Source organism: Haliaeetus leucocephalus, unplaced genomic scaffold (genome assembly GCF_000737465.1).
Source record: "Haliaeetus leucocephalus isolate CR32 unplaced genomic scaffold, Haliaeetus_leucocephalus-4.0 Scaffold1, whole genome shotgun sequence".
Taxonomy (NCBI): domain Eukaryota; kingdom Metazoa; phylum Chordata; class Aves; order Accipitriformes; family Accipitridae; genus Haliaeetus; species Haliaeetus leucocephalus.
Genome location: NW_010972437.1, coordinates 3066691 through 3091592, shown reverse-complemented (window position 1 = coordinate 3091592; position 24902 = coordinate 3066691). Strand labels below are relative to the sequence as shown.

At 40.9% G+C, this 24902-nt stretch overlaps 1 protein-coding gene across 1 annotated transcript in view; it reads left to right on the top strand.

The window, feature by feature from the left end:
* The window catches only part of ANKRD44 (ankyrin repeat domain 44), a 77243-nt gene that overhangs the window by 11091 nt on the left and 41250 nt on the right, over window positions 1-24902 (top strand). The window contains exons 3-11 of the mRNA XM_010564202.1: window positions 4855-4925; window positions 8520-8720; window positions 10311-10398; window positions 12677-12819; window positions 14217-14429; window positions 15882-15960; window positions 19097-19211; window positions 22795-22877; window positions 24219-24282. Coding sequence (XP_010562504.1) covers window positions 4855-4925; window positions 8520-8720; window positions 10311-10398; window positions 12677-12819; window positions 14217-14429; window positions 15882-15960; window positions 19097-19211; window positions 22795-22877; window positions 24219-24282 — 1057 coding nt within the window. The remainder of the gene's footprint in view (window positions 1-4854; window positions 4926-8519; window positions 8721-10310; window positions 10399-12676; window positions 12820-14216; window positions 14430-15881; window positions 15961-19096; window positions 19212-22794; window positions 22878-24218; window positions 24283-24902) is intronic.

The window sequence follows — 24902 nt, the reverse complement described above, 5'->3', positions numbered from 1 at the left end:
AGGTTTGGAGGCTTATGAGGTTTGGAGGGGCAGATTTATGAGTTATTATATACACTTCTTTGTTATTGTGATCTCTCCGTGAACTAGACTCTAAAGACAACAGCAGCATCTTCCCTTTGCTTCACCTTTTCATTCAGTAAACTGCGTTAGTAAAAGTGTATCATAAAAGATTAACCTGATCATAAAATTTGGTTACATAAAGCAGAAAGACTTTGTTGTCTGACTTAAAATCAGAGGTGTTTTCCCAGAGAGAAAGCACAAAAATGCTTGCTGTTGGTGTCAAACAATAATGTTCTCAGCTTGAGTAGAATCTAGGAGTAGCAACCCATTGCATTTTGTACAGGGCTCAGGAGAGAAATTAAATGAAATATGCACATTCAGAGATTTGTGGCCCATGAACTGGTGGCAGCACAAATAAATGTAGTGTCTAATGAATAAAACTTCTGCCCAGGTGGTTGGAGACAGACCAGAAATGGCTTTCTAGGTAGCCACTGAATTGGAGTCTGTTTGGAATTGATATAGGAGAGAAAGTGTCAGATCCCTCAACTGGTATGAATCACCTTGGCCCATTAAGTGTCAGAACTAGGTAGATTTACACCAGTTTAAAGGTCTGATCCATAAGCATATGGTTCAAACTGGGGAAATGTGCTGTGTGGTTTTGTTTTTCAAGGCTACACAAAAGCAGGGAGCTTTGAGCACGTCTCCTTCACCTCCTTTGTGTCAAGAAGGAGAAGGACCAGGGTAACCATCTCACATAAATGAAGCTCTGTATGATGACACAGTCATGGATGTGCAAGGAGAACTGTCTGGGCAGATACAAGCTCCATTCTCATTTGTGGCAGTGTCTTTCCCCCTCCAGGGCTTTTGAGCTGGTGCCCGAGGGCATGATGTTTGAGCTTAGTCCCTTGCCCCTTGTTCCTCACCAACGAGCTTGTGATCTTGGCAATATTACCATGCCTTACTCTTTCAGAAAGCTCTGAGCTTCTTGGCAAGAAATTTATGCACTGAGGGTGCGCACGCAATATTGACATCCATCCTTCATAAATTGCACAATAGCTGAGGAAAAGGACAAACCCCAGCATGCTTTGGAAGGGTTCCTGGCAAGTTCTGCCACACAGATATGGAAGTGAGACTGGCACATGCATAGCAGGTTCTGGGCTGTCCCTGTTGTGTAGGCAGCAGGGGAAGGCGCTGTGTGACCTGAATGCTCATTCAGGGCTTTCTCTTTTATGGCAGGCTAAAGAATAGGTGAGTTGGAGAGGCAGCCTCCTCTCTGCCTTTCCCATGGCTTTGAGACTCCTGTCCTTCAAGATTAGGAGTATCCCGTTTGGGTAAAAGTTTGGAGGATGTCCCAGGACTATCTCCTCTCTCCTTGAGTGACCCAGGACCTGTGTGCTCTCACCTGGTGGGATCCCCAGGCCATTTCCCTCCCTAGCAAGTGACTCGGACTTGCTTCTGAGGAGATCCTGCCTAACCTCCTGTTGCTGCCATGCAGGTGTTCGGTTCTGGTGTTCACATCTAGCATGGTGGTGTTGTGTTGCTCTCGTGTTGTGGGTCCCAGTTCCATCTATCTGTTGTTATATTTTATTCATGCTGATCTTTGCTTTGTATTGTGTGTCTGTGTTTGGGAGGTGAGGTGGGGGGGCATCCCTTATATTGTTGTATGTCTATTGCTGTGTCTCATAGCAGGAGTTGGAAAGGTGCATATTAATAATGTCATTAATAGGTTAAAGAGTAGAGTTTCCTTCCTCTGTTGACCATCCCTAATTTCAGAGATTTAGACTGCAGAATCTAGATTTATTGGAGACCTGTGGATTTGGCAGATGCGCTGGATGGAAAATTGTGCTTTGGTTAGGATAAAGATATGTTAACTTTATTCCTGAAAGCCAGCGTTGGGTTGTTTATTTCGGATCTCAAAAGAACAGAGGCAATTTCAGATTTATTTCCGCTTTTGGCAGAAAAATTTGAGAGTGAAAGATTGCAAAGATTACAAAACAGCCATCTTAAAGAAGAGTGGATTGCAGACAGTTTCCTGTGTTGATTTTATCTCTAATATTACATGTTATGTTGTCTACTTCAGCCTCACAGAGCAAATCCAACAGCCAAACCTTTCCTTCAGGCCCACGAGTATGAGCTCTCCTGAGGGCAGAGTGCGGAGGATAGAGCTAAGAAAAGGCTTTTCTCTGGAGGGTTTTTTTTTTAGTGGATATTTTATGGGGGTGGGTGGGGGTGGGGGGGTGTGAGTGGGTGCTGTGGCTACCTGAAAGGATGTTAAGGGAAATCTTTAAAGCAGCTTATCTTTTCAGGGAAGATTGTACTATGAAGGACACCATATACACCAATTGAGTGTGTTATCAGCCCTCTTTGTCCTTATAAATACACAGATTAATTCACAGAGTATTGCAGAAAGTGCATTGAAACATGGTTAAGGTACTTGGTCCAGAGTGAAGAGAGGGACACTGAATTTCTGGGTGACTTTGAGGAAGTGTTGTGGGATGGACTTGAAAATTTAAGCTTCTGATTTTTGGACACAGCCCATTGTCATTAACTGTTGCCTGCAAGGAACTGCTGGGAACCTAAAAGCTGAATTTTGGTGAAGGAAATGGGCAGTACAGAGGGAAACATTTTGCAACATCTCTTCAGAAAACGCGCACCTCAGTAAATGGACAACAGCGGCTCCTGCAACAGACAACAGCTGAATTGTGCAGCTTTTTAAAAACAGAAATCACAAACATACTCAGTCGATGCAGTGTAAGAGCAATTTCACTTTGTCACATAAAGAACCCCAAAGCACAAAGAGGTAAAGGGATGTGGAAAACAGCTGTGGAAGAAAAGGCTGATAGCATGCTGTGTATTATTTTATTTCTACTGGTATTGTTTTGCTTTTGTTATTTTCTGTAGCTGTTTTCTTGGCAACTATTTCAGTTTCTCAAAGGGTATGTGGGTCAGTGAAAGGCATGAATAGCTACTGACAGACACACTTCCCTAGGTTTTCTAATCATCTTCATATTCACCAGTGCTACTGGAGTTGTTGAATACTGAGGAATGGTATGTTTGTCGTGCTTTGCTACTCCACACATAAATAAGCCTTTCTGATTTGCAACCATCTGCTTGTAGGAGTTAGTGAATGGGTAGAAATAAACCAAAAGAAACCTTAGTTGAGAACATAAGGCAAAAAACCAAGGCAAGTACAGAATAAATTTCTAAACCCGAAAAGAGGTATTTGGTGGCAATCGTTAGGAATTCATCTAGGCAATTTGCATCCCGAAGACCTCTACCAGGCCAAATCAGTATAAGATAAGATGCCTTGGAGTCCTGTCTGTCAGCTTCCTGATGGTGGAGGAGGTTGTTGCCTGTCTCTAGGGCCTCGGGTAGTGTAGGCAAAGGGCAGGATGCTAATGTGTATCAACCATAATGGCCTTCTCCTGAAGACAAAAGAAGCTAACAGCTTCCCTGCTTAGACAGATTCATTAGAAAAATCTCTGAAACTGTTGTCTTTTCTAAAGGGTGTTTTTCCAGAGGGCAGGTTGTACCACCAGGTACCAGGTTCTGAGGTGAGTTCGGAGTATTTCCTCTAATTGTTGCAATAGTTATGAAAGTGGCTTTCTTTTTCTTGCAGCCAAAAAATTACATTTCAACTTGTGGAAATATGAAAGAACTTGTGTCTTCTCTGATTATCTAGCACGATTCCCAGTAACCACTGTGATTCAGAGGCAAGCACCTTAATATTCCTGAGAAATGGCTTTCGGAAAGTACTTCTGATTCAGAGCGTGATTTATTAATTACAGGCTTTTGTATGCACTTAAGTTATGGTGCAAAATGAAGCTTAAGAATCCCTTTGTTCATGAAGTTCAGAGGCTCATCCAGGCTATGTGCATGATGCTTGTGCTTCTCCAAAATTTTTCTGCATGTGCTAGTCTTCTCAGAGTAGTACTGCTACTTGCAGGCTTGAGAGGTACAACATTTTCAGGTTAAGCCCTTTTTAAAATTAGTTTCTCTAGTCCTTTTCACTAGATTTCCTTTCTGGGGTGTCACATCAGTGAACAGCTTTAATATTTCTTTCAAACAAATCTGTTTTATCACACAAATATACAGGATCCTTTTTTTTGTCTGCAGTCAGCCAGCACCGCTGTAGTTGTTAAGTAGTCTTCCTTTATCCTTTATTCCGGCAAGCCACCCCAAACCCATCTTCTTGAGCAGCTGTCATTGTTGGAGCGCACATTATCACTGAACCACATGGAAGGCAAACGGATAGTCTCCTTCATCCCTCTTTTGATGTTTGCTGAATAATGCCCACAGAAGCTGACGCAGCAAGTGCCCAGTTTCCTCCTTAACCTGAGCATTTCCCAGTCCTGTTTTCTTGATCCCAGCAAGATTTGCGAAGCAGGGAAGTGGTTACATCTTTTAGTGGTCTCTCTGATGGAGCTGGAAAGGAGATGGTTGTTCACGCTTGTTCCCTTCATTATGACTGCAGACAGCAGCAGTGCTCTGAGCAAAGGGTTGCTTTTTTTCCCCAACTGTATCAGCTGATCTAAAAAACTGCATATACATAGACATACATGTACATACATATGTAATCCCCTACAACAAATCTTGCTTCTTTTGTGTCCTGTAAACAAAGCTATTCCTGATAATAGTCCGACCTATCCCGTTCCTTTCTTTCCAAATCATGCTTCAGCTCCTGTCTATCTGGGATCTGGAAATGCATTTCCAAGGTGAACAGGGTGCCAAGAGAGTCGTGGGGAGCGCTGGGAGTACCACATACGGCTCAGCTCTTGTTACTAGGAGACCATTGGGCAAGGCTTTCAATGTCGCACCCAAGGCATGGATGTAACCTCTGCTGTTTACTTGCAGGCGCTCGTGTTAATGCCAAGGACAATATGTGGCTGACTCCTCTCCACCGAGCAGTTGCTTCAAGAAGTGAAGTGAGTAAGATTTGATTACCCTGCTTTTGCACGTAAACTACCTGCTGGGGGAAAAAGCAAAGCATTGAGAGCCATAGTAGGTAGCACAGTGATGCAAACAGGGAAAACATTTTCTGTGTGCAGGGCCTTTAGCATTGCAACTGAAAGCCAGCTTTTACAAGTTAGTTATAGCTGCGTTTGAGCCTTAATGTGGTTGACTTTCACCTTATAGAATGCTTTACATTACCGTAGCAAGTCATATTAAGCAACCATCAGCTGGAGTGGGTGATGAGGACTGAAGTGGGATAGAGTCCACAGTGGTCTACAGTGGCCACACCATCTTCAAGTGGTGAAATAAAGAGGAATAAATAAATCCATATGGATGTGTGCACACTGTGTATGTGCCAGAAGGGAGTGGATGTGTACACGTATTACCACATAGTTTGTTTTGGTTAATTGCATTTCAAGGCATCCATTAGGTTTTCTGTTAATGTATTTGATTCATGCATAATGGAGGGTTAGCCCATATTTCTTCTCCCTGACAAGTAGAAATCTTCTGGCATCATGTTGTACTTCTCCCATTGCTATCTCAAAAAGGAGCGGCAATAACTATCAGGAATGCAGCTCAGGCATGACTGTGTTTTCAACTGCACCATTATTCTTGGCTTTCCATTTTGGACCTCCCTGTATACTTTTATCCTCCTAATACTTAGTTAACAGTGAGCCCAACTGCAGACTGAATTGGCTGCTGGGGATGAGGGGAGGGGTTGTGAAAGAGACAGAGGGTGGCTGTCTTCCAGAGACTGATGGACTCGAATCACCTCCGTAACAGTCCCAGTGCTTGCCAAGCCTGGAGGCAGGAATCCTGGGCTCGCTTCTGAACTTGGGCATTGTTTGGCTGCTGGCTGAGCTTCCCAGCTGCTGGCATCCGCTGAAACCCTCTGAAAGGAATATCTGATAGAGTATGAATGCTGTAATGAGGCAAAACACAAAAAGCCATGTTGGAAAACAAAGGTCAGGCTTAAACCTTAAAAAACAGCCTCAATCTTTCTGATGTGGGAATTGCAGTGTGCTTGGTTTCTTTTTTAGGATGCGTCAGAGTATGTGATTTTTATTGTCAGTGACAGTCCTAACAGAAAATGTATGTCTTTCTGTGGGTTTGTGTCTCATCTTTAACTCTTTGTTAGCTGAAGGCCAACTGCACAATGAGAAACTGTCTGCATTGTGCCAGCAGTTCTGGTACCTCAAAGTGAGTACCCAGGTGCAGTAGTGAGGCAGCAGGGGAAGGCACCAGCCTTTGATGCCTTTTCATGGTCTGCTCTATATTTTATAAACACACATAGCTTTCTTCTCCTGGTCTTTTTTCTTTTTTGTTTATATGATAATTGCTACTTTTGGTAATACTTTTGAAACAAGATTCAGCATTTTGAGGTGCTTTCAGTGCTGCTTTTACTTTATTACACAAGCTAACAAATGGGCAGCTTCAGTATAATAGGACAAAACTGATAGTGATGGTAGCAGATAGCAGTAGGTGAATTCATCGTTCACATTGATAGTAGGAGGTGAATTCATGGTCCAGAAGTTGACCAGTAGGATTCAGTGTGGTTTTTGAAGTTTCTGTGAGCACAGTTGCTTTTAGAATGATCACCTACAAGTTTTAAGTTTTACTATCAATCTTTTACTATGAAGCTTTCATAGGATTCAGAAGCTGTCTCCTTGTACCCTTTTATAGATTGATTAAAAGCATGAACACATTTTTGCTTAAGTCTTAATGATTTTTCAAGCGGGCTTTAGGGATTTAAATGTTTATTTACAAATCAAGACCCTCACATGTGTCTGTGCAGGATTGTTAATGGATGTGTCAGCTTTCAGCCTTATACAGTTCGAAAAAGTAAAGAGATTTCACTATGATAACTTGGGATAGTTAGAGACACTGAATACAGAGGCTTACACCATAGCTGTGGACTGCATGTATGTGTAGAAAATTATGTTAATAAAAAGGGATAGCTCATGCTCTCAAAAGCAATAAAATTAAAACTTCTCCGTAAGGATTTTAACATTTTGATCCCAAATCTGATAGAGCAGCAGATTTGCAGATGTAAACAAAAATGTGTAAATGTTTTTTTTTAAAAAGTCTAAATATTTTTAGCTTAGACTTTTCAGTCCTTACTATTTACTTCTAAAAATTCTCCCTTAACTTTTTCTTTCCTTCATTAAGAGTCAAAGTGCATGAATTTTCCTGCTGACTTCATGTCCGAGCTGGGTAGGTCTCCAGTGAATTACATTTAAATTACTTTTAAAACAGTAGGCCTGTAATTTAAAAAACAAAATCCTGTTGAGACATCAACAGTGGTATATCATTGTTGGTGCTGTAAGAGATGCAATGTCACTAACTGAACAAATCTGTCAGAGAACAGTTTGTGAGATGGCTGTAGAAAATGAAATTGCTGAGATCGGTTGAGGACAAAGAACTAAAACTCCTAGTAATGGATGTACTGTTGATACAGACTGCAGGCACTCTTCTGGGCCATTCTAGATACAAAAGTGCTATTTAAACACACTGTATGTGTTTGATATTCATTAATAAAATTTTGGCTGGGCTTACCAGGAAACTTCAGTTATGCAAAAAGAATAAGGTACTATGTGGGACTAGGGCTCTCCCTCCCAATTACCAGCTGTGAGTTGTAATTAGCAGACAAGGCTACTTGAATGCTACTGTGTCCCAGTGGCTCCTTTGTATTTTGTTTGTTTGTGGGGAAAAAAAGGAAGAAGAAACAAAATGTAATTTTGTGAGATACTTGTTTTTTTCATCTCACTTGCTTAATGGCAGATGCATGAGTAGAAGCAGAAAAGAACTGATTGTGAATTCTCCAGCGAGACAGTCTCTCAAGAGAGAACAGTATATTTTCTCACTGGGAAATATTCACTTTTAAGCAACAAAATTAACTTTAAAAGATGTTGTTTGGTCTTAGGTTGACAAAATGGATGTTGCAGTGAAGACCCTTGGCCTATGCTTAGCCCTCAGGGAGGGAAGGAATGCTAATTTTAACTTGGGGACACCAGCATCAACCCTTGCCCATGATTCTCATGTTTTTGCAAAGCTAAAATTTTGTTTTCATGTATTCTGTTTTATTTTCTCCTTTTTCCTGTTTATCAATAAAACTTACATTAATTTGCCATGATTTTACTGTCCAAAATTATGTGCTTTTCATTTTGTAAATAATTTCTGTAACTGTGAGCTCAAATAAGCACATTCATTTCCTCAATGAGAGCACAGTTATGATGACTGGGGTACTGAGGGTTAATCAACTGAACAGGTTGGGCTCTCTGCATAGGCAGCTTTGTACATCCTAAAATCAAATTGGGAAATTTTGATTGTGAGGACACTGCTCTAAATGACAGCAAAGGTGACGTGTACTCCAGCAGTTGAATCAACAATACCATTTCCCTAGCCTGGGATGTTATTTTGATAAAAGTTGTTCTCTTTCCCTCCTCCTGGCCATGTCTGATATGCATAAGGAATATACATAGGTAATATGATCGAGCTGTCAAGAAGGTGGGCCATGTATTTATTCGAACTGCTTGGTTATGGATATATCTGTGTTGCTGTTGCAGGAAGCAGTGCAAGTATTGATTAAGCACTCGGCTGATGTCAATGCTCGGGACAAGAACTGGCAGACCCCATTGCACGTGGCGGCTGCAAACAAGGCAGTGAAGTGTGCGGAAGTCATCATCCCCATGCTGAGCAGTGTCAACGTCTCTGACCGAGGCGGGCGGACAGCATTGCACCACGCAGCACTGAATGGCCACATTGAGGTGAGTTACTTAAGAGCGCAATTGATCATTCGTTTATTTATTTAATTTCCCACTTCAAACAGTTGACCTGCTGTGGCTGGGTCTAGACTGAGGCCCATATCCCTGACCCCCATGATTCCTATCATTTGGCTGCTTTCCAAACTGTGCGACAGGTTTCCTACCTGCAGAAACGAGACATTGGCTGGAAAGTACCTGTGCAGAGTCAGCATGCGAGGTGTGCGTGCAGACTTTGAGAGCTGGCTTGTGCCACCAGCTCTGGCAACTCAAGTGTGTCCTTGGCTCTTTTGAGCTTGAGTGCCAGTGAAAATAAGAGTGGCAGAACGGAAAGAAGGGAAAACTTGTGGATTCATTTCACACTGAAGAAATGTTCAGCTGTGTGAGATCCAGTCTGCTTTTCTAATTCTAATTTCTTCTTACTCTAATTTTCTTCTAGAAAATGTGCTTCTGGTTTTTCTACTTATCTTATACAAACAAACCCTTCTAGTCTTAATTACCATTTCTATATGAAAAAAAGCGTACTTTTGTAAATACATCCCCCCCGCCCCCCCCGTAAAGGGTTTTACTAGCATCTTTAGATCCGGGTGCAAGCATCCTCATTTGCCCGTTCCACACCTGAAGATCGAGATGTGGAATAAAAGCTCTTAGACTGGAACAGTAGGCTTCTGTTAACAAAAGTTGATCAGTTGTATTGTAATTAAAAGAAGGAAAAGGAATGGAAATTCCTGTGAAGTGATGATGATGTTTGGCCTTTAAAATACTGCACTGTAGGAAAGAGATAGTAATGCTTGAGTCTAACCATCATAATCTAAAGCTTCTGAGCTTTTGGATAGAGTATATCAGAAATGTTAACTGAATATGCTGTTACTAGCTGGTGTCTGTGGCAAAGCAGTGCATGAGAGGAAGACAATCATCCAGTCTGTAGTTTATGATTTTAGAATGTTTTGCTGAAAAAGACAGTTGTTGAATGTGTTTTCCATTCAATTTCCTTTCTTTTTTCCCTGATTTTTCTTATGTTTAATGGTGGATGATTGGTGATGGGGAAAGCAGCTTTTCACTTCTTAGCCATGCTGTCTAAAAGGCCAGCATCATATGCGAAGCAGCCTGGTGCCTGTCTGCATAGCCATGGGCACAGGGGAATTCAGTAAAAATCGCCATGGCGCGGCAAGAAATAGACACTCCTTGTTGAAAGATCAAGCAGATTTTAGGGTTTGTTACCTCACAGCCTGGAGGAATCTTGTCCCAATCCACAAGAAAACCCCTTGAATTGGTCTTAACAGTAACAACTAAGAGCAATGTTTCTCTTCCAGGCCTGTTTCTCTTCTAGGTTTTTTGCCAAGCTGAATTTGAAGCACACTGGAGTAGCAGCACCCTGCGTGCTCTCAGCCCCCTCTGTGGACACAGAACTTGTCCTGGTTACTTGCGACCATCACCACATTAATGCACGCAGCTTTGAACAGTATTTGTGTAATTCACAAATTTATCATTCAAAAGCAGGATTTTGTGATCCCAACTTTATTGCCAGAGTGATTTGTTATAAAATGCCGAGTGTGTCACCTACAGGGTTGGTTTACCTGCTGTTGTTACTTCTAGATGGTGAACCTGCTCTTAGCCAAGGGGGCAAACATCAATGCTTTTGACAAAAAGGACAGAAGAGCTCTTCACTGGGCAGCGTACATGGGTAAGGCTTGGGCTGTTGCTCCTTCTTTTTAATTTCCTATTCACAAACTAACAGCATGTTTTAAAATGGACAAGAGCAGACCTGGCCATGGAAAGTGAGCGTTGTATTTACCCTGGGGAGGCAAGGGTTCAGCTGATCTAAATACACATTGTCCATTTACGATTTTGCAGCTGGTGACAACTTGGCTGTGATTTCCTTTTTAACACAGTTAATTGTGGGCTTTGTGTGTTGCTTTTTTCATTTTGGTCTTTTTTCTGACTTTAATTCCAGCCTGAAGTATATTTGAACTTGAAAAAATACAGGTTATATTTGTTTCAGTGTTTGCTAAAAACTACTTTATATAAAATGCAGATAAATATGATCATAAATTTTGCTGTTTATCTATGTTTGTAAGTAGCTAAGTTATGATATTGTTAGGAAGTGGTTCCTAGGCTTTCTTCCTGTTAGGAGCAAATTGTCATCTTTTATTCTAGAGTGGACAAGAGCAACCGATTTGTCTATTCAGAACATCAGTGGTGTTACCAAATATTGCTTAATTAAATCAATAGACCTTATCATTCCTTTCAAGTTAAAGGAAAATTTTTTATAGTGGGGCATTATAATTTAAAAATGCTAGAACAAGATTGCCTGTGGTAGTGGTCCAACTTGTTCAAGAGCTTTTGTTGGGCAAGCAGTATATTCCAGATTATAATTTGTGAGGTGGTGTGTGCCCTCAGCCAGGAACTCTTCCATCTGACCTGTCAAAATCATGATTTTAATCCTGGCACTTTTGGAAATGAGATAATAGGAGATTTCAAACCGTGAGAAAAGCATGTTGTGGTTTTTTTTGATGTACACAGACAGATGGAAAAACTCTTGCCAACAAATGTGATTTGGCTTTTGAGCTAGCGAGCTTTGAACTCCACGCTACAGAGGTGAAAGGCTTTTTACATTGTGCTGTGCAATTCCACATCTCTTTTGCTCTTAATTTGTTTCAGAAAAGCATGATGTACTTTTCAAAATATTTAGATAACATTTAAGGCCTAAATTAGCAATGGGTTTTAGGAGTCTGTAGTGTAATTTGGACAGAATTTAGATAATGAGACCTGAGCATCTCATCCTGTAAACCCTCACGTAGTTTCCTGAGTGCTTAAATATCTTTGGGCACTTTGGACTTTGTCCATAAAGTTTCTGAGGTCCTGCACATGACCAGAGCTGCCTCTGTCATGAAAGTGCCGTACAATTCAGATGGTGCACAGCTTTATGTGGTGTTTGACATAATAAATTTTTAGTTCTAAGACAGCTCTGCTTCAACATGAAGCAATAAGGACTATTCCTCAGTTAGCCTTGATTTAAATTTGGTGGTTAGGGCACTACCTGGGAAGGCAGGCCAGTTGGTTTGAGACTTTCAGGGAGAGGAGGAAACTGAAGATACAGGTGGGTTATAAATTTTATTTTGAGATGCTCTGTTCTTCCCCTGTATTCTGTAGGGAGATCCTAATTCAGGGGTAGGCATTTGACTCCTGAAGACAGATGTCCCATTGATCTGGCAGTCAGCAGCTCTCAGTCTGTGTGACTGTTGAGGCTATTGCGGACTAAGTATGTGTGTATAGACTATGAGTTTAGATTCAAACATTTTTAGACCTGTATTCAGGATTTTTTGCACAGTTTTGTGTTAATGATACAGTTTTGGAGAGTCAAAAACCTGATCCAAAGATCAGTGGATTCAGTAGAAAATCTTGTGTTTGTATTGGTAGGCTTTGGATCAAATTTGCGCTTACTTGAAATTTAGTTTTCTGTGTCCTCAGTGGTGCTAGAAAAGAGGATACCTTCATTTTATCATTTATTAGAAGTTTTTTTTGTATTGCTAACAAAACCCAACAAGTGATAGCAGTTGTGTTTGCAGATGACATCATCAGGATCAGCTGTTTTGGGAGATTTGTATTGTCATGCTCCTGTGCTCACTGTTCTTTCTGTAACAGGGAGAGTAAAACAAAAACTGTTATTTTTAGAGAAATAAATGGGAAAGAGTGTGGTTTTGTTCTTTTAATGACTGGAAGACTAATTTAGTAAAGAGAAATTTGACACATCTGGTGAAGGTGACTGCGTGACTTTCTTGACAAGGCCTGGAGCTGGGATTAAGAACACTTATAAAAATGCTGTTTTTTCCCTTGTAAAACTGTGGGAGCATTGTGAAACAGCAGTGAAAGGGGAAGTGTATTAGCAAGAAAGCAGTAATTGGGAGAAGTGGTGCTGTAGGATGGTATACTCATTGATTACTATCTTTAATCTTTTGAAGGTCACCTGGAAGTTGTTGCCTTACTGATTAATCATGGTGCAGAAGTGACTTGTAAAGACAAGAAGGGTTACACCCCACTTCATGCAGCTGCATCCAATGGGCAGATTAACATTGTGAAACACCTCCTTAACCTGGGGGTAGAGGTATGTGGTAATGTGCACTTTGTGGCTTCCATGTTTCTCCATATTTGGAGATATTCTTTTCTTCTTTCTTACGGATGCTGCTACAGACATTGGCAGAGCTTCTAAAGAAAATAGTTCTCATTTTCTGGACCACCTTGTGCTTTTTTATGTGGTTTATTGGTTCAAGAGCCAGGAAACATTCTGGAATAAAAAATGTCTGATATAGGCAGTAAATCCAGGCCACCTTGCTGAAGAAATCAGAAAATATATGCTGTTCCTGCAGAGGAAGATGGATTAATGAAATTTTCCTTGGCTCAGCATTCCCTTTGATATGATGAGAGGTTCTTCTCAACATAGATGCTGCATACTTTACTAAGCGGTAGTTCAGGCGGTTTAAGTTTAGGGACCTGTATTTCCTCTGTAGCTGATGGAGGGAAGGAGAAGGACTATTTTCACTCTGTAAAAGAACTTTTTTTCAGGGCACAGACTTCTCTTAGTATAATATTGTCAACTCAGTGGTTCAAAGCAGCAGTGAGATGATCAGAAGAGCCTGCACTGGTTAATCAGAGATGTCAAATAAAGCTATGGCATTTGCCATTGCATTTTCAGCTGACTTGATCTGCCAAAAAAAAGTCAGAAGTCCATGTTCACAGGCTGTTGACTGTGAAGTTGAAGGGGAATAGGTGTTTCCTGTTATTAGCAGTACTATGCTGCTAACTACCTTTAACTTTCACATTCTCCACCACTGGGGGTATGATCTTTGAGACGCCTGTATTTCATGGAAGGGTATTCACGTCATCCTTGAGTCTTTTGTACAATCTGTCTTGTCCTATTTTACAGAACAGCAGTTGAATACTAAGCTGGTCATCAAGAATTAACGTAATCTTAATTATATCTTTATAATACTGAGCTACTGAAAGTGGTTTCTTACTCAAGTGTAAATGGCTGTGCAGTTTAACCTTCCCTTCAGACACCTTCACTCCCTTCACAAAAGCAATCTGTGGAAAGAGCTCTTAAGCCTGATTCTGTTCATAAAAATTCAATAGTCAGTGTTTTAATTTTTTTTAAATAAAGATTGTGAGCTTTTTATTTATTCTACTTGCCCACTTATATGTAAAAGCTTTCCAGTTTGTTAGGACTTTTGTCATCATCATCATTATATAGTCCTGCTATCAGCTTTAAGCTTCATACTGGCTTTTAGAAGTGGCCAGTAAGATAAAAAGTTAATAATGGTAAAGGTAAAGCATTCCAAATTAAGCTCTCTGTGAGTATATTTTTGTCAATGAAATCTGGTGGTGAGAAATACGCCCTATGACAGTTCAAGCCTCCAGCTATTTCCATTTGCAGTATGTGATGCATTATGTAAAATGGTAAGCTGATGTCTGTAATTTTAACTATGTCTCCTTGTCTCATTTTAGATTGATGAAATGAACATCTATGGAAATACTGCACTTCACATTGCCTGTTACAATGGTCAGGATTCTGTTGTTAATGAGCTGATTGACTATGGTGCTAATGTAAATCAGCCTAATAATAATGGATTCACTCCCTTGCATTTTGCTGCTGCTTCCACTCATGGAGCACTGTGTCTTGAACTACTAGTGAATAATGGGGCAGATGTTAATATTCAGGTAAAACTTGCATTGCAGCTCTTCAGTTTTACTTTATCCTATTTTGCATACCTCAGGAGACTGGAAACTATAATAACGAGTACAGCATGGCTTTAAATACTTGATGGAAGTAGAGTGATGCTGAGAATGTTGACCATTAAATTGTTTGGATGAGATTACTTCCCAGCAGAGGAGCTCTCAGTGCCTTGAAAAATATAATGGCAGCTTTAAACTCTAGGCCAGCCACTCTCCTGAAGGCATGAATCACTAGTAAAATATAGTCCCAGGAGCTCTGTCAAAATGTTATCTCAGGGAGTGGTGGTAAGTCAAGGAACTATTCCTTTCTGGTGTTTTCCTTCCCTCTACAATATGGATTTAATTAAACCAGATTCTAAAATGTTCCTCTTGACTTTCCCAGGGAATTAAGAACTGAAGGTTGTTTGTTTACCTGTTTTAGAGCCTGAGTGTATGAAGTGTGATTCTATTTAGGATATCTGAATGCTCTTGAGATACAGCTGATTCATCTTGATGAAGCTGAAAGGGACTTGCTGTTACCCAACAGAGGGCACTGGTATGGGTACCAGAAGACTTGAGTTCATATAAGATTTTGACTGTTTTACTTTAAACTCTGTGTGTTTCAGTTTCCCATCTGTAAAACTGGTCTCCTAGCATTCAACACCTTTGGCGAGTCCCTTGAGATCAGTGAATAGTCAGTGCACTGTTTAAACTCACAATTATTAAGATGAAATTGGCGATTGTGCTTGCCAATGAATGCAAAACCCCATGCCAGTAAACATGTAGTGATGTGAGTAGTGAGGCTGGTACCCTTCCCTTGTTATTTTCTCAGCTCCTTGGCTTCCCCAATTTCAGTTTCTTTCTCGAGAACCCAAAGCATTGATCTCTACTCATTGTACCTTCCTTTCATATGCCTTCCCTGTTTTCTAATTGTCTTTTGTAGGCATCCTATTTTTGGTTGCATGGGGATTTATTAACCAAAACTTTTTAATATAGTGGCTTTTATTCTGGGATGTATCTATAAAATGCAGATTGATAAACAGAATATAGTTCTTGAATCTCTCAGAGACAGCTCCTACTTAGCTTTATGGTTCCTTTGCTTTTCTTTATTCCCCACATTGCAAGGGAAAATAATGACTGAATGGCGAATGTTACTTAAAAATAATATTCAAGAATAATATCTCATGTATCTGTAGGTTTCTAGCAGGTATTGTATACAGCCAGGCTGTAAGGACAGGCTCCACTCCAGCCCATTTCCTACTCATTGCCGAGGAACCGTTTTACTTGTATGCTTATACTTTCTGCATTTACTATAAGTATAGATTCAGTCCTATAGACTTTTGAAGCCAGTGGAGATTTTATCTGAAAAAGAGCTGTAGGATGTTAAGCTGAGAAACTTCAAATTGTTACCACTGCTTTACATGCTAAATGGTTGTTCTTATGTTTTGTTTCTGTTAGAGTAAGGATGGGAAGAGCCCGCTACACATGACAGCTGTCCATGGGAGGTTCACACGGTCGCAGACCCTCATTCAGAATGGTGAGTTTCTGTGCCTGTTTAATGACTCTCCAAAAGATTAGGCGTTTCCAAGTTTGCAATTTTTAGTTGTTCTGACCCAGAGTGCCAAAGGACTGCTCTGAGAGCTGCTTAGCTCTCCATCAACTTCTGGCTTTGAGCTGCACTGACAACTCTCATTCCAGCATGTCATCACAAGTTGAGATTTTGGTTGTTTAACAAAATCCCATATTCCTCCAGCTGATGGTGGTCCAGCTGATCTGTTGTTATTTTTAACCTGAAAACAAGAGTTCAAAGCTGCATTTAGGTCTTTTTTCTGCTCAGAAGCAGGCACAACTTTCTTTCTCAAATTATTTAAAAACTAAAAAAAGAAAAGGTTTCCAGTCGTCCTCCTTTGGGAGCCCTGGTGTTCTTAGAGCTCAGACCGTTTTCTCTACCCTCCACTCAGCAGCTGTACTTCTCTCACCTTCCTTAGCTCCACCCCTTGCCACTGTCTTCATTAAGTGTTGAATAAATGCTCAGGAGGGTGGACCAGCGCCACCCTGTTTGTTCTGGCATAGCCAGGATTCCTGATTATCAGTCATTTATCAGGTATCTCTTGTTCAACAATACTACAGCGTATAACAAATATTACTGTTGGAGATCTGGCAGAGGCCTGTTTCTGATTGACAGAGGTTGCTATTACTGATTGTTTATTTATGCTTCCCAGCTTTGGCCATTATACCAGACAGGATGATCTGGGTTTGTTGGTTGGTTGGGTTTTTTGTTTGTTTTCCAAAATCCCAAACTTGGGACTTAAGTGTGAGAAGTTGAAGATGGCTGAACAGTTACGCTGTAAATGTAATGATACATTTACACAAGATTGTATTTTAAAATGGAGGTCTTCAGTACATCATGCTTCTTTCAGGTCATCATGCAAATTGTTGTCATATCTCTCCTCAGATAAATAAAATAGTAATAATAAAATGAGTTTGGGCAAACTGGAAGAAACTGGGCCTTCATGCAATTTTTAGTTGTTTAGTCAAATATGCTCTCTGACTTACAGCTGTTGTTTGCTCTCTGTTGGATTTGTCTGTGAAAGTACTGGCAGTTCTTCAGCTGTCCTTCACGCCTCTCTACTCTTCTTCAAGTTACTTGGGTTTCACTTCTTTCTTTCTTTCTTTGTTGCCCCTCTAATTTTAGTGTTGTACACAGATCTGATTGCAAGTGACTTTATGCCTCGTTGCTGTGGGATATTGCGGAAGACAGAAATGTCAATGATTTAAAAAAATGGAGTTTCATTCTGCAGTACTTAATGAGTTGGCCAAAGATGTCTCAATTTCTGGCTGCTACCTCTAGTGACTTGTAGAGGAAGAATGGATTACCTTAAAATTGCAAATGTGATACCTATCGTTAAAAATGGGGAATGAACAAACTGTTTGTAAACAGTTAGGGAGGAGTGGGCAATATCTGGCATAGATTTCTCAAGAGTAAAAGATGCTGAAGCATCATAATTCTCTTCTACAGCAGAGTAATAGGCTTTGTGAACACAGCACAGTCCTCTGACTTTTCTGTGGGCAGGTAATGTTCATGGAGACCTCCGCTGGTGGAGGCTCCACCCCAGGGAACCTGTTCCAGCATTTCACTGATCTTTATTTACCATTAGAAAATGCTGTACAGTGCTTTGCTAGAACTTTCCTTGTTGCAGTTATGGCCTGTTATCTCCTGTGAATAGTGGACATGCAGTAAACACTACCATATCCTGATGTCAGCAAGACTTTTTACATGCTTTCATAAAGTATTCTCACAGCAAACTAGTGGACTATTAAAAATATTACAGTGTTGGTACGTAACTAGTTGAAAAACTACTCTTGGAGATTAGTAATAAATGGATTGTTGTTGAAATGGAAGGTGTAGTGAGGGCGTTTTCAGTTCCCCCCCTGGGTCTGGAACTACCCACTATTTTCATTAACAACTTGGATAGTGGAATAGAAAACGTGCTTTTAACATTTGGAGAAAACATGAAGTTGGGAGAGACTGTTAGTTTGGCAGAAGGTGGAGAAATGGAAATGGAAATGGAAAATGATCCTGTAAAAGGATAATGCAAGTGAAGCAAAGGGAAGATCACACACTCAGGCAGGAGTATCAGCTGGACAAGTTCAGAACGGCAACAGCCAGGTGGGTGGCGGTTCCTCAAGAAAGGTTCTGGGGCTTGTAGAGGATCAGAAGCTTGTTGACCACAATTCAACAGTGTTATAGTGCTTAAAAAAAAAGATCAACAATGTACATGGTGCTGTACAATGTACAGGAGTGTATAGATAGGAGCGTAGCCAGCAGGCATGAAGTAATCCTTTTGCTCAGCTCAGTGTTGGGAGATGTCAGCTGTAATACTGTTTCTGCCTTTTGACATTTTACTTCTAGAAGGATGTGGGCCAGCTGGAGAGGACTAGGGGAAGGACGAGAATAGCTGGAGTGCAGCAAACCTGACTTACAAGGAGAGACTGAAAAAATTACAGTTCCTTGGTCCAAAAAGAAAACAAGGGCTTGATAGCAATCTTTGCATGAGTCAAAAGCCACAGCAGAGAAGAAAGAAATAATTTATTTTTCCTGCTTATGAAGATAAAACATGAGATGACAGGCTTAAATTGCAACAGGAAAAGTTCTACTTAAGCGCTGTTTGGTTGTTCTTTGGTAAGACACAGAGAAGGCACACAACATGCTTGTTGTTTGCAGTGTGTTCCTGCTGGCCTCTTGAATGAACTCTTATTTAACATTAGTGCCTTACAGGTAAGGTTGAGTTGAGTGGCAATGCCTTTATGAATAAGGGCATAGTTTCAGCAGTTTATTTTGTTAGTTTAATTCAAGGCATCCATTTGTACCTTTAGATGAGCAGCAGGTCTGTATCATGTACTTTACCATCATATGTCATCCTGTTCACCTATTTCCCACCATTTTCCCCACCACTGCAGTTGGAGAGGGAGATGAAAATGCTGCTGCCAGACCACGTTAAGTACCAATGGGTGACAGCTGACAGCTTGCTGTGTGCTGGTTCTTGGTCTCTCAAATTTAGTGCCTGTGGCTGGGCTGCTTATGCTGTATTCGCTAGAGAGAAATAACGTTTGTGGTCACTGGTTCATGCTTAATCTTTCAGTGTTAAACTGTATGAAAATGTCTTTTGCAGGAGGGGAAATTGACTGTGTTGATAAGGATGGTAACACCCCTCTGCACGTGGCTGCAAGATACGGACATGAGCTTTTGATTAACACCCTCATAACCAGTGGAGCTGATACTGCCAAGTAGGTGGCTGAAGTGGAGCTGTTTCTAATGATCAAGTGTTGTGTCCGATGCCTGGAAACAGTTATTCCTCAGGTTCTGAAGTATATGAAGGTTAAAATGAATAAGCATAATTGTACTGTACTTCAGTGGGTGACATGGGGCTAAAATATGAACACTCAAGAAGTATGGAGGGGAAGGAAGCCCTGCTAAGTTCCTGTTGTGCCCAGTTATGCAGTTACAAGGAGTACAAGTACTGCTTCTTTCTCCTGAAACATTGATGTGGCACAGTGGTATATAATGTACGTGAAGTACATATGTATCTAAAGTGCATCTTGATCACAGTTATTCCAGAAAGTCTGTAGTTTGTCTAGGAAACGTAGTTGAAAAAAATTCGGATGCCTTTCAAGGGAATTGTGTGCGTATTCCTTGGTATCTAAATTAGCTTAATGTTTAGTGGTCTGTCATACATGGTGATTATTCTTTTGTCTTGTATCTTTTGGTATGACATAGGGTAATCAATAGAAATGCAGTATTGCAAAGTATTACTAAGTATTTCTGATCTCAGTTTAACAAGAGCCTGTCTTGATGTTGCATGGTTTCTGATATTCAGATGGCTGAAATAATAGGGCTGCTTTTATCTGATTTGTGAGTTTGGGAGTCGTTTTTGAATAGAGGGACAAAGAATTGAAATTAGACACATTTCTAAATGTTGTTAGTGCTTTCTGCTTCAATTCATTTTTTTGTTTGTTTGTTTTTTTTCTTGCACAAATGTCAAGACTGCACCTACAATATGATAAGTATTGTCAACTCAAACATTGGCAACATGTTTATTTTTATTTTTAAGAGTACTTGAGTATTGGTTAGTTATGTTCAGGTTCTTATGGTCTGTCAAAAGAAAATAGCAAATCTGAAGGTAAACAAAGGGATATAAGACCAGAGTAATGCAATACCATGAGGGGTATCTGTACCAGGTGTTTAACAGCAGCAGCTGATTTCATGAATGTAAGTTTTTGGCAATTACCTCAACATGTGTCCAAAATAGGTTTTAAAAGTCTTCTACCTAGAACCTACCATAGAAATTGGTGACTTCTTTTGACTTACCTAATTAGGAAAACCTGCTTTCAGATGCAAACGAGCTGGTTTTAATTTTGAAGATACTTGCAGCTCTCAGTATTTTGTCTGTTTGCTTGACTATGTTTAAGAAAGTGGCACATTTGCCCATATTCCTTTATCAAGTATGACTGTCACCATGCAAACTTGGAAGGTGGAACAGATCTTCAATTGGCATGGATAATGAAATTTCACAGGCTTCAGCTAACGTCACTGGATTTTATTAACATAGCCAGCATGAAGTTCTTGGTGTCTAAATAGATGCCTATTTTTCCTAGCTCTTTCTCCAGTACAGTAAGTCTTAGTCTGTCTCTTATCTTGAGGTTTAAAGGGAAAATGAGATGTAGTGGGATAGCCCACTCTTGGAATCTGGGTTATCCAGTTAGAAATTTCTATTTCACACTTGGGTGGCTGGAACATTGATCAAATAAAATACTTTTTCCAGCAGCAAAAATAAGTGAAATAAGAAGTTGACTCAGAGATGCCAGGCAGATCCAAATGATGCTACTGTCTGTGCTAAACAAGGAGCATTGAAACACTGGAAATGGGCTTTCATATGTGCTGCATGTAAATAACTCTGGCTGAGCTCCCCAAACTGGCTTTGAAAAGAAAATTCTGCAGCATTGTTAGCGACAACTGCAGACAGCTCAGTCAGTCTTCGAGGCGACTGCATTTAAAGGAGAAAGTGTGTAAGTGATGGGAGGAACCAGTGTGAACAGCGCTATAGAAGTGTGACACTGGTTAGCAGATGTGCAGATAGTGTATTTCAATGGAAACCGGCCAAAAAGTGCTGGGTGGAAATCTTGACCTAAAAGAAGAAAAATATTACTTTAGATAACTAGGTGGAGGAGAAGATAGAGAGAAATGGGTGTAGGAAGAGGCACAGCAATACAGAATGTCCAATGTTAGCTTAAATAAATGAATCCACAGCTAAAAACTGCAACCTGTTTATACAGATGCAGCAGCTTGGTGGAGCTTGTGCTGTTTCCTTCAAAGGATAGGTTGTCAGATCATCTTTTAATAGATTTACTCTAAGATGTAGGTGCTGACACTAGCAAAATTAAAATATGTACAGCACCACAAGTCACTCCTAAGTGTAGTGAAGCAGCAAGGAGGACGCATTTAACGTCAAGACAGAGAAAGGATAGGCCTGTGGATTCTGGAAAGAATAAGTTTTTTAAAAACAAACCAAAAATAGTTAAATACATATATGTATAAAATGTTGGAAAGAGCAAGATGTCTTTATAAACATCCACATTCATTTTTGTCTAAAGCTTCATAAGTATTTATCATTTATGGTGAATCTTGCAGAAAGACAAGTTCCTTTGTCTTTGGGTCCATATCTGAGATCCTCTTCCATGACGTGATCATACTCTCCCATGCACCAGTTGTCTTGCAGAAATGAAGGGCAGATATGAATCCATCTGCTATTGTTCAAAAGTTTGTCATTTTTCAAAAATATATCTGCTGAAGCAGGCAGTAGATGATAATCTTGTCGAGATAGTTGGTTTCAGAGGCTCTATATTTATGTGCACTTGGAGGACTGCCAGTAGGACAGTATTTCTAGAATAACAGGATGCTTTTCACAAAACAATGCTAAATGACAGAAGCCAAGATGTCCAAACCTAAAAGTCTTCTAAGACAGCAAACAGCGGCATGCTTAGGGACTGAACTGGGATGATTTACTGGTATTAATAAAAGCTGCTGAGTGCTCAGCTTGTTTAAAAACTACGTGGTTGCCTGATACAGATTTAGCCTAATGATAGGTGCCTACCCGTTTGATTTTTTTTTTAGCCAGCATGTCTGCTCTGAGAAGTTTATAGTGTAATTGAAAAGAGGGTCATGTGTTAAAGGGGGGGGAAAATGAAAGGGAGTGTGAGGAGAGTAGCTGGAGCAAATAGGAAAATTAGGTGTTTAGTTCTTAGGGTGTGGGAAGAAAACTGCAAGTGTCACAGCAGCCTAAAGGAAAGTGTGAAGAAGAGTCATCAGCTACCCCAGCCCCACGGGAGAGAGAAAGGGAAGAAAGGGAGACTTTGAAAATCTGCACGACAGTTATCTAAAGGATGTTAATAGCAGGAAAAATGGATTTCAGAAATAATATTGAGAAGATTTCAGCATTTACTTTTACCTCAGAATGACAGTTGCAGTATGTGCAGCTGATGCAGAAATTTGTGCGTTCCACACCGGGAAATTGACCCGAGCAATATCTGCTCTCTTGCTTCCTTCCTCACCTTGGCTTTCACCTTGAATTTTTAGAAACCTTCCTGCCACATTCTGTTCAAAGCGTAATGCCAAGACCTTGCTGTATCAGAATATTTTTAGCTCCTGAAAAGGCTGGTAAGGAAATACAGATAAAAATAACATGGCAGGAAGAATCTTCCTCGAAAAGGATAAAAAATGCTGCCTTTGTGGAAGGAGCTTTTGATGCGTTGTGTCTGTATGCAACCTGCATCTTCACATGACTCTGTGTAATGAGGCTGTTGTGCCTTTCAGGTGCGGGATCCACAACATGTTCCCTTTACACTTAGCAGCGCTGAATGCTCACTCAGACTGCTGCAGGAAATTGTTGTCATCGGGTAAGTAAATCCTGCAGTGTCTGTGGAGCTCGAGTAGTGTGTGTCTCTGCTGCTTACAGCCCCTTTATACTCATTGCTGTGGATTGTTCAAATGAAAGACTTCCTGTGCTGCTGCGTTCGGCTGTGTGGTGTGGTGGACGGGAGCGCGTGAGGCTTTCCTAACGGCATGCTGGTACTTCCTGCATCCTGTATGGGTCTTGTCTCCTCGCAGGTTCAGAGAGTTTATATTAATACACCAGGAGGAGGGAGGAAATTTAGGACCCTTTCCCAAACTGTAGGAATGTGGGATACTGTTTTGGTTTGGGTTTTTTTCCCCCCAAAGGAATAATTCAGGAAATTCTCTCCTTGGGGCCTGCACGGGAGCAGGTGTTTACATCTCACAGATGATGATGTTTTTTAGATACAGCTGAAGTGTGTTTCTGAATCCAGACAGAGTAAAGGAGTTAGGCTCGCCAAAGCTCTGTGGGCACACGAGGGGAAACGAGTGAAAGTGTGGTGTCGAGAGAGCAGTCTCAGGACCCTCACCAGAGCCCAAAGCAGAAGCAGCAGCCATTTGCTGATGCAGCTGTTTCAAAAGAGGCAGTAATCAGGTGCTAAATCCCAAATTCTTTTTTTCCAGGCAAGAGTTCCCATGAGTTAAAAAATCATAAGGAGATTATACGCTTTTGTAGAAAATTGCTTCATTACTTAACATGTAAAATCTCCTACAACTACTTTTTCCCCTAAACTTGAGTCCTGTAGGATATAAAAAAAGTGTGAAAAATGGCAATTACATACCCCATTACATTAAACCTTGGCATGCTCTGGCCTTGACCACTAGATCAGGAAGGAAGAGAAAAAGCTCTGGGTGACCAGAGTTAATAATGCCAGGCTTATATCTGTGGCCTTGTGCATCTTCATGAATATCCCTGCATGTTCCTGGAAGACTCTTTCCAACCTGAAAATCCACACACAATAAAAATGGTTCCATTTCATGTTCAGGCTGACACTGTGGTTTCTCCTCATTTCTTCATGTTTTCTGTCTTCGTGTCCTGCTGTTGCAGTCCTCTTGACAAGTATCTGCTTCATAAATGCCTGTCACATGGTTTTAAATAGGGATGTGGCGCAGAGCTGGATGCGGAAATAGATGCTCGTCGACTTTGCAGCTCTTTTTATAGAGCTGCCAAACTGGAGCAGCTGCTTGCCGTTCCCGTGACAACCTCTTTCTGACTGTAGTTGCTTGCGTTCTGTTTTTTTTCCAACTAACTGATTTTTCTGTCTCTGCAATGTTTCTTGTGGTTTAACTAGGACAAAAGTATAGCATAGTGTCCTTGTTTAGTAATGAGCACGTGCTGTCTGCAGGCTTTGAAATAGACACCCCTGATAGTTTTGGAAGAACGTGCCTCCATGCTGCCGCTGCAGGAGGGTGAGTAGCTGTGACTGTAGCTGTTGTAAGTTATTTTGTGGCTTCATTGCAGATTTGGTGCCAGCCAACTTGACTGTGCCATCCACAGAGGAGTTTAGTGTGGTGCAAGGGAAGCAAAGCAGGCCGATGTCAAATTTGGGTCACTTGAGGCTGTCTTTTGCCACTGTCCTCGTGTAGGGGTTGCTTGCAAACAAGTGATTTGAAGCATGGGTTTCAGGCGTAGGGTAAAACTCTTTCTTTTCACGTGCCTGTGAAGACTGCTTCAGCTTTAGAAGGGGCTACTGCATACTCACCCCAGTCTGTCTGTTGGCCACAAGGGTCGCTGAGGGCCAGCAGTCAGCAGGAAATCATCAGTTCCTAGGGCAAAGCAAATGAGGAGGAGGAGCTGTAGCTCCTGGGATGCTGCTGGCAGGGGAGTTATACCTGGCCTCCACCTTTGGACTGTGTCCTTGTCCGAAAATGCAACTACACAACAGTGCCCATCAGATTGCAACCCTGGAGTCCAAATGCAGCTCGTCTCCCTCTTTCCCATTTTTCAGGTGCAAGTTTAAAATTTTCTAAAAGAAAAACCAACAAACCAAACCAACAACACACCCTCTCCCCGCCCCCCCCCGCAACCC